We start from the raw sequence: 9441 nt of genomic DNA on the forward strand, positions 1-9441 counted from the left end.
TCAACCCTGCTGACTCAACACCCTGCTGACTAACACCTCTGCTGCCTCCAACACCCTGACTAACACCCCTGACTAACACCCCAGCCAAACACCCTGCTGACTAACACCCCTGACTAACACCCTGACCAACACCCCTGGGACTAACAACAACACCCTGACCAACACCCCGCTGACTAACACCTCTGCTGACTAAACAATTCCTGCTGACTAACACCCTGCTAACTAACACCCTGCTAACTAACACCCTGACCAACACCCTGCTGACTAACACCCTGCTGACTAACACCCTGCTGACCAACACCCTGCTGACTAACACCCTGCTGACTAACACCCTGCTGACTAACACCCTGACTAACACCCTGCTAACTAACACCCTGCTGACTAACACCCTGACTAACACCCTGCTGACTAACACCCTGCTGACTAACACCCTGCTGACTAACACCCTGACTAACACCCTGACTAACACCCTGCTGACTAACACCCTGCTGACTAACACCCTGCTGACTAACACTCTGCTGACTAACACCCTGCTGACTAACACCCTGCTGACTAACACCCTGCTGACTAACACCCTGACTAACACCCTGACTAACACCCTGCTGACTGTAGCTCAGTTGGTAGAGCATGGCGCTTGTAACGCCAGGATAGTGGGTTCAATCCCCGGGACCACCCATACGTAGAATGTATGCACACATGACTGTAAGTCGCTTTGGATAAAAGCGTCTGCTAAATGGCATATATTAACACCCTGCTAACTAACACCCTGACAAACACCCTGCTGACTAACACCCTGCTGACTAACACCCTGCTGACTAACACCCTACTGACTAACACCCTGACTAACATCAAGAGAGATCACGTATAAATAGAGAAGGAATCAGAGGATGCCAATGTGGGCTGTACCTGGAACTGGCCTTCTGTGACCATGTAAGCACAGAGCAGAGAACCTGCTAATAGCCCTGAGCCAATGATCAGGTTCTGGGTCTGGTTCAGTAGGGCCAACGAGGCGTTGGTCTTCCACTCTGACTGCTGCAGACAGGACAGGGGAACACCAATCACCAGCTAGCTACCTCAACATCAACCAATCAGGACAGGAGAGCACAATCCTCAGCTAGCTACCTCAACATCAACCAATCAGGAGAGCACAATATCTACATCTCAGACTGTATAGATGTCAATACCCCAACAACAGGACCTGGAGATCGTAAAGTCAGGGAATGTTCGATATCCTTTTACCTGGTACTTCCAGAATTGCCTCCTCGAAGCAGGTCACTTCATACCCCTCAGCATTGTAATATTTCACCTGCAACAAAAGGTTTGCCTGAAAGCAGGGTTTATCTGGGTAGTAAGCTGTTGAGGAGGTTGGGATGTGAAAAGGGTCTGGGTAAAGTTTAGGTTTGAGGTTAGCAGGGGGTATTGGATATGGCTCAGTCAGTACCGTCTCAAAGTTGAGCAGCGAGTCCACAGCCTTAGACTTGGCGTTGTTGTCCTGAGTGTTCATGTCTCGTCTGTACTTGGTCCTCCACTCAGTGATCAGGATGGTGAAAGCTGGGGAATAAAATGTGCTTTCAGAGGACAACCTGGGCTCCAAACAAGGGACCCTCTGAACACCTCGGCCACTGTCACCCACAATGCATCGTTATCTGTCACGCTACTAACGCTGCTATCGGCTACAAGAAGTCATCAAACTGAGTCTGTCCTCTGTCAGTATCATTGTGTCATAGAATAGGACCTGTCACTGATATGCACCAAAACTTCATACTCAAGAAACACTGTCAATACCACTGATTTCTGCATCCAGGGTGAAAGGTTTTTTGGAGTCAGTGGCATTGACAGTGTTTCTTGAGTATGAAGTTTTGGTGCATATCAGAAACTCTAGTTCTACGGGCTGAAGACTTCGAGGGTGACAGAAACTCTAGTTCTACGGGCTGGAGACGTTGAGGGTGACAGAAACTCTAGTTATACGGGCGGAGACGTCCAGGGTGACAGAAACTCTAGTTCTACGGGCTGGAGACATCGAGGGTGACAGAAACTCTAGTTCTACGGGCTGGAAATGTTCAGGGTGACAGACACTCTAGTTCTACGGGCTGGAGATGTCCAGGGTGACAGAAATTCTAATTCTACGGGCTGCATGCGTCGAGGGTGACAGAAACTCTAGTTATACGGGCGGAGACGTCCAGGGTGACAGAAACTCTAGTTATATGGGCTGGAGATGTCCAGGGTCACAGATACTCTAGTTCTACGGGCTTGCTGCCCAGGGTGACAGAAACTCTAGTTCTACGTGCTGGAGATGTCCAGGGTGACAGAAACTCTAGTTCTACGGGCTGCATGCGTCGAGGGTGACAGAACCTCTAGTTATATGGACGGAGACGTCCAGGGTCACAGAAACTCTAGTTCTACGGGCTGGATACATCGAGGGTGACAGAAACTCTAGTTCTACGGGCTGGAGATGCCCAGGGTGACAGAAACTCTAGTTCTACAGGCTGGAGATGCCCAGGGTGACAGAAACTCTAGTTCTACGGGCTGGAGATGTCCAGGGTGACAGAAACTCTAGTTATACGGGCGGAGATGTCCAGGGTGACAGAACCTCTAGTTCTACGGGCTGGATACATCGAGGGTGACAGAAACTCTAGTTCTACGGGCTGGATACGTCGAGGGTGACAGAAACTCTAGTTCTAAGGGCGGAGATGTCCAGGGTGACACAAACTCTAGTTCTACGGGCTGGAAACGTCGAGGGGTGACAGAAACTCTAGTTCTACGGGCTGGAGATGTCGAGTGTGACAGAAACTCTAGTTCTACGGGCGGAGATGTCCAGGGTGACAGAAACTCTAGTTCTACGGGCTGGAGATGTTGAAGGTGACAGAAACTCTAGTTCTACGGGCTGGAGACGTCGAGGGTGACAGAAACTCTAGTTCTACGGACTGGAGACGTCGAGGGTGACAGAAACTCTAGTTCTACGGGCTGGAGACGTTGAGGGTGACAGAAACTCTAGTTCTACGGGTTCAATATGTCGAGGGTGGTCCTTCTGTAGCTCAGTTGGTAGAGCATGGCGCTTGTAACGCCAGGGTAGTGGGTTCGATTCCCGGGACCACCCATACGTAGAATGTATGCACACATGACTGTAAGTCGCTTTGGATAAAAGCGTCTGCTAAATGGCATATATTAGAAACTCTAGTTCTATGGGCTGGAGACATCGAGGGTGACAGAAACTCTAGTTCTACGGGCTGGAGACTTTGAGGGTGACAGAAACTCTAGTTATACGTGCTGGAGACGTCCAGGGTGACAGAAACTCTAGTTCTACAGGCTGGAGACGTCGAGGGTGACAGAAACTCTAGTTCTACGGGCTGGAGACTTCGAGGTGACAGAAACTCTAGTTATACGGGCTGGAGATGTCCAGGGTCACAGAAACTCTAGTTCTATGGGCTGGAGATGTCCAGGGTGACAGAAACTCTAGTTCTACGGGCTGTAGACTTTGAGGGTGACAGAAACTCTAGTTCTACGGGCTGGAGACTTTGAGGGTGACAGAAACTTTAGTTCTACGGGCTGGAGATGTCCAGGGTGACATAAACTCTAGTTCTACGGGCGGAGACATCGAGGTTGACAGAAACTCTAGTTCTACGGGCTGGAGACTTCGAGGGTGACAGAAACTCTAGTTATACGGGCGGAGACGTCCAGGGTGACAGAAACTCTAGTTCTACGGGCTGGAGACTTCGAGGGTGACAGAAACTCTAGTTCTACGGACTGGAGACGTCATGACGGCCACTACTTGTGCACACACAACTAACTAGCTAGTGATTCCACACAACTAACTAGTTAGTGATTCCACACAACTAACTAGTTAGTGATTCCACACAACTAACTAGCTAGCGACTCCACACAACTAACTAGCTAGCGATTCCACACAACTAACTAGCTAGCGATTCCACACAACTAACTAGCTAGTTATTCCACACAACTAACTATTTAGTGATTCCACACAACTAACTAGCTAGCGATTCCACACAAATAACTAGCCTAGCTAGCGATTCCACATCAGCTAAACCTGAATCAGTAAACTCACTGAGGTAGATCAGCAAGCAGATGAAGACGATGAGGCCGAACAAGGCACTGAAGTAGGATACAAAGTAGAGGATGGCGATGAGTATATCAGCGATGGTGGGCAGGATACTGAAGATGATGTAGCTGAGGAGAGAGAGAGGAGAGAGAGGGTGGCAGGATACTGAAGATGATGTAGCTGAGGAGAGAGAGGGAGAGAGGGTGGCAGGATAATGAAGATGGTGTAGCTGAGGAGAGAGAGGGAGAGAGGCTGGTAGGATACTGATAGGATAGATTGAGCTGATATGGGTGAGTGTGTGTGTGGGAGGGTGTACCTGAGCAGGTTGTTGATAGAAGATGTTCCTCGGTCTACACTACTCAGAACGTCCCCAGTGTGTCTCCCCAGGTGCCAGCGCAACGACAGGGAGTGGAGGTGACCAAACAGACGGACCTGAACCACCCTACTGGTGTATTGCTGGACCTGCGTCCACAGGAAGGACCTCAGGTTACTGATAAACCCTGATGTACCTGGGGAGGGAGGGAGGGAGGGAGGGAGGGAGGGAGGGAGGGAGGGAGGGAGGGAGGGAGGGAGGGAGGGAGGGAGGGAGGGAGGGAGGGAGGGAGGGAGGGAGGGAGGGAGGGAGGGAGGGAGGGAGGGAGGGAGGGAGGGTGAAAAAGAGAGAGAGTCAAACCAGACAGTGAGAGACTCAGAGGAAGCCATTAATAGGTAACAGTAGCCATTAATAGGTAACAGTAGCCATTAATAGGTAACAGTGGCCATTAGTAGGCCATTAGTAGGCAACAGTAGCCATTAATAGGTAACAGTAGTCATTAATAGGTAACAGTAGCCATTACTAGGTATCAGTAGCCATTAATAGGTAAAACTAGCCATTAATAGGTAACAGTAGCCATTAATAGGTAACATTAGCCATTAATAGGTAACAGTAGCCATTAATAGGTAACAGTAGCCATTAATAGGTAACAGTAGCCATTAGTAGGTAACAGTAGCCATTAGTAGGTAACAGTAGCCATTAGTAGGTAACAGTAGCCATTAATAGGTAACAGCGGCCATTAATAGGTAACAGTGGACATTAATAGGTAACAGTAGCCATGAATAGGTAACAGTAGCCATTAATAGGTCATTAATAGGTAACAGTAGCCATTAATAGGTCATTAATAGGTAACAATAGCCATTAATAGGTAACAGTGTTCATTAATAGGTAACGGTGGCCATTAATATGCCATTAATAGGTAACAGTAGCCATTAATAGGTCATTAATAGGTAACATAAGCCATTAATAGGCCAGTAATAGGTAACAGTGGTCATTAATAGGTAACAGTGGCCATTAATATGCCATTAATAGGTAACAGTAGCCAAGAACAGGTAACACAGCCATTAATAGGTAACAGTAGCCTTTAGTTGGTAACAGTGGTCATTAATAGGTAACAGTAGCCATTAGTTGGTAACAGTGGTCATTAATAGGTAACAGTAGCCATTAGTTGGTAACAGTGGTCATTAATAGGTAACAGTAGCCATTAGTAGGTAACAGTAGCCATTAGTTGGTAACAGTAGCCATTAATAGGTAACAGTAGCCATTAGTAGGTAACAGTAGCCATTAGTTGGTAACAGTAGCCATTAATAGGTAACAGTAGCCATTAGTAGGTAACAGTGGTCATTAATAGGTAACAGTAGCCATTAGTTGGTAACAGTGGTCATTAATAGGTAACAGTAGCCATTAGTAGGTAACAGTAGCCATTAGTTGGTAACAGTAGCCATTAATAGGTAACAGTAGCCATTAGTAGGTAACAGTAGCCATTAGTTGGTAACAGTAGCCATTAATAGGTAACAGTAGCCATTAGTAGGTAACAGTAGCCATTAATAGGTAACAGTAGCCATTAATAGGTAACAGTAGCCATTAGTTGGTAACAGTGGTCATTAATAGGTAACAGTAGCCATTAGTAGGTAACAGTAGCCATTAATAGGTAACAGTAGCCATTCGTAGGTAACAGTAGCCATTAGTAGGTAACAGTAGCCATGAATAGGTAACAGTGGCCATTAATTGGTAACAGTAGCCAATAATATGTCATTAATAGGTAACAGTAGCCATTAGTAGGTAACAGTAGCCATGAATAGATTACAGTGGCCATTAATAGGTAACAGTGGACATTAATAGGTAACAGTAGCCATGAATAGGTAACAGTAGCCATGAATAGGTAACAGTAGCCATTAATAGGTCATTAATAGGTAACAATAGCCATTAATAGGTAACAGTGGTCATTAATAGGTAACGTTGGCCATGATTAGGTAACAGAAGCCATTAATATGCCATTAATAGGTAACAGTAGCCAATAACAGGTAACAGCAGCCATTAATATGTCATTAATAGGTAACAGTAGCCATTAGTTGGTAACAGTAGCCATTAATAGGTAACAGTAGCCATTAGTAGGTAACAGTAGCCATTAGTTGGTAACAGTAGCCATTAGTAGGTAACAGTAGCCATTAGTAGGTAACAGTAGCCATTAGTAGGTAACAGTAGCCATTAGTAAGTAACAGTAGCCATTAATAGGTAACAGTAGCCATTAGTAGGTAACAGTAGCCATTAGTAGGTAACAGTAGCCATTAATAGGTAACAGTAGCCATTAATAGGTAACAGTAGCCATTAAAAGGTAACAGTAGTCATTAATAGGTAACAGTAGCCATTAATAGGTAACAGTAGTCATTAATAGGTAACAGTAACCATTAGTAGGTAACAGTAGCCATTAGTTGGTAAAAGTAGCCATTAATAGGTAACAGTGGCCATTAATAGGCCATTAATAGGTAAAAGTAGCCATTAATAGGTAACAATAGCCATTAGTTGGTAACAATAGCCATTAATAGGTAACAGTGGCCATTAATAGGCCATTAATAGCTAACAGTAGCCATTAATAGGTAACAGTAGCCATTAGTTCGTAACAGAAGCCATTAATAGGTAACAGTGGCCATTAATAGGTAAAAGTAGCCATTAGTAGGTAACATGAGCCATTAGTTGGTAACAGTAGCCATTAATAGGCCATTAATAGGTAACAGTAGCCATTAATAGGTAACAGTAGCCATTAGTTGGTAACAGTAGCCATTAATAGGTAACAGCGGCCATTAATAGGTAACAGTGGCCATTAATAGGTCATTAATAGGTAACAGTAGCCATTAATAGGTAACAGTAGCCATTAGTAGGTAACAGTAGCCATTAATAGGTAACAGTAGCCATTAGTAGGTAACAGTAGCCATTAATAGGTAAAAGTAGCCATTAGTAGGTAACATGAGCCATTAGTTGGTAACAGTAGCCATTAATAGGCCATTAATAGGTAACAGTAGCCATTAATAGGTAACAGCAGCCATTAGTTGGTAACAGTAGCCATTAATAGGTAACAGCGGCCATTAATAGGTAACAGCAGCCATTAGTTGGTAACAGCAGCCATTAATAGGTAACAGCGGCCATTAATAGGTAACAGTGGCCATTAATAGGTCATTAATAGGTAACAGTAGCCATTAATAGGTAACAGTAGCCATTAGTTGGTAACAGTGGCCATTAGTTGGTAACAGTAGCCATTAGTTGGTAACAGTAGCCATTAATAGGTAACAGTGGCCATTAGTAGGTAACAGTAGCCATTAGTTGGTAACAGTAGCCATTAGTAGGTAACAGTAGCAATTAGTAGGTAACAGTAGCCATTAATAGGTAACAGTAGCCATTAGTTGGTAACAGTAGCAATTAATAGGTAACAGTAGCCATTAGTTGGTAACAGTAACCATTAATAGGTAACAGTAGCCATTAGTAGGTAACAGTAGCCATTAATAGGTAACAGTAGCCATTAGTAGGTAACAGTAGCCATTAATAGGTAACAGTAGCCATTAATAGGTAACAGTAGCCATTAGTTGGTAACAGTAGCCATTAGTTGGTAACAGTAGCCATTAATAGGTAACAGTAGCCATTAATAGGTAACAGTAGCCATTAGTAGGTCACAGTGATCGGAGTGTCCTATTATTCCTCACCTGCCCCTCCACCCTGGAGGAATTTGAGCAGGACATAAATACTCACGGTGGTGGCCAGGGTCCTCCAGCTGCTGCCATCAGACAGATTATTCACTAGGCAGATACAGGGACAGATTATTCACTAGGCAGATACAGGGACAGATGATTCACTAGGCAGATACAGAGGACAGATTATTCACTAGGCAGATACAGGGACAGATTATTCACTAGGCAGACACAGAGGACAAACACACACAGACAGATTATTCACTAGGCAGACACAGAGGACAAACACACACAGACAGATTATTCACTAGGCAGATACAGAGGACAAACACACACAGACAGATTATTCACTAGGCAGATACAGGGACAGATTATTCAGTAGACAGACACAGAGGACAAACACACACAGACAGATTATTCACTAGGCAGACACAGAGGACAAACACACACAGACAGATTATTCACTAGGCAGACACAGAGGACAAACACACACAGACAGATTATTCACTAGGCAGACACAGAGGACAAACACACACAGACAGATTATTCACTAGGCAGATACAGAGGACAAACACACACACACAGATTATTCACTAGGCAGATACAGGGACAGATTATTCAGTAGACAGACACAGAGGACAAACACACACAGACAGATTATTCACTAGGCAGATACAGGGACAGATTATTCACTAGGCAGATACAGGGACAGATTATTCACTAGGCAGATACAGAGGACAAACACACACAGACAGATTATTCACTAGGCAGACACAGAGGACAAACACACACAGACAGATTATTCACTAGGCAGATACAGAGGACAAACACACAGGGACAGATTATTCATTATGCAGACACAGGGACAGATTATTCATTAGGCAGAAAGCACGGGAAGATATTGTCGCTGTTTGATAAAAACCTCTTATCTCCAAAACAGAAACTTTTCAAGAAATGGGAAAACATTTCCATATTTTCCCGTTAAACTAACATTTTTATTTTATTTTATTTATTTCACCTTTATTTAACCAGGTAGGCTAGTTAAGAACAAGTTCTCATTTGCAACTGCGACCTGGCCAAGATAAAGCATAGCAGTGTGAACAGACAACACAGAGTTACACATGGAATAAACAATTAACAAGTCAATAACACAGTAGAAAAAAAGGGGAGTCTATATACATTGTGTGCAAAAGGCATGAGGAGGTAGGCGAATAATCCAGTTTTGCAGATTAATATCACTGGTGTGATAAATGATCAGATGGTCATGTACAGGTAGAGATATTGGTGTGCAAAAGAGCAGAAAAGTAAATAAATAAATCACTAGGCAGATACAGAGGACAAACACACACAGACAGATTATTCACTAGGCAGATACAGGGACAGATTATTCA

General features: G+C 44.4%; 1 protein-coding gene across 1 annotated transcript; it reads right to left on the reverse strand.

The window, feature by feature from the left end:
- Positions 1–858: 858 nt before the first annotated feature.
- LOC124029492 (ATP-binding cassette sub-family B member 6-like) lies at positions 859–8158 on the reverse strand (the record flags this gene model as incomplete). Its single annotated transcript, XM_046341185.1, has 6 exons — positions 859–1032; positions 1247–1306; positions 1442–1551; positions 4064–4185; positions 4374–4566; positions 8066–8158. Coding segments are annotated over 6 exons (752 nt in total), but the record flags the coding sequence as incomplete, so codon positions are not given.
- Between the last annotated feature and the right edge of the window lie 1283 nt (positions 8159–9441).

The sequence above is a fragment of the Oncorhynchus gorbuscha genome, unplaced genomic scaffold, assembly GCF_021184085.1.
Source record: "Oncorhynchus gorbuscha isolate QuinsamMale2020 ecotype Even-year unplaced genomic scaffold, OgorEven_v1.0 Un_scaffold_6563, whole genome shotgun sequence".
NCBI lineage: Eukaryota > Metazoa > Chordata > Actinopteri > Salmoniformes > Salmonidae > Oncorhynchus > Oncorhynchus gorbuscha.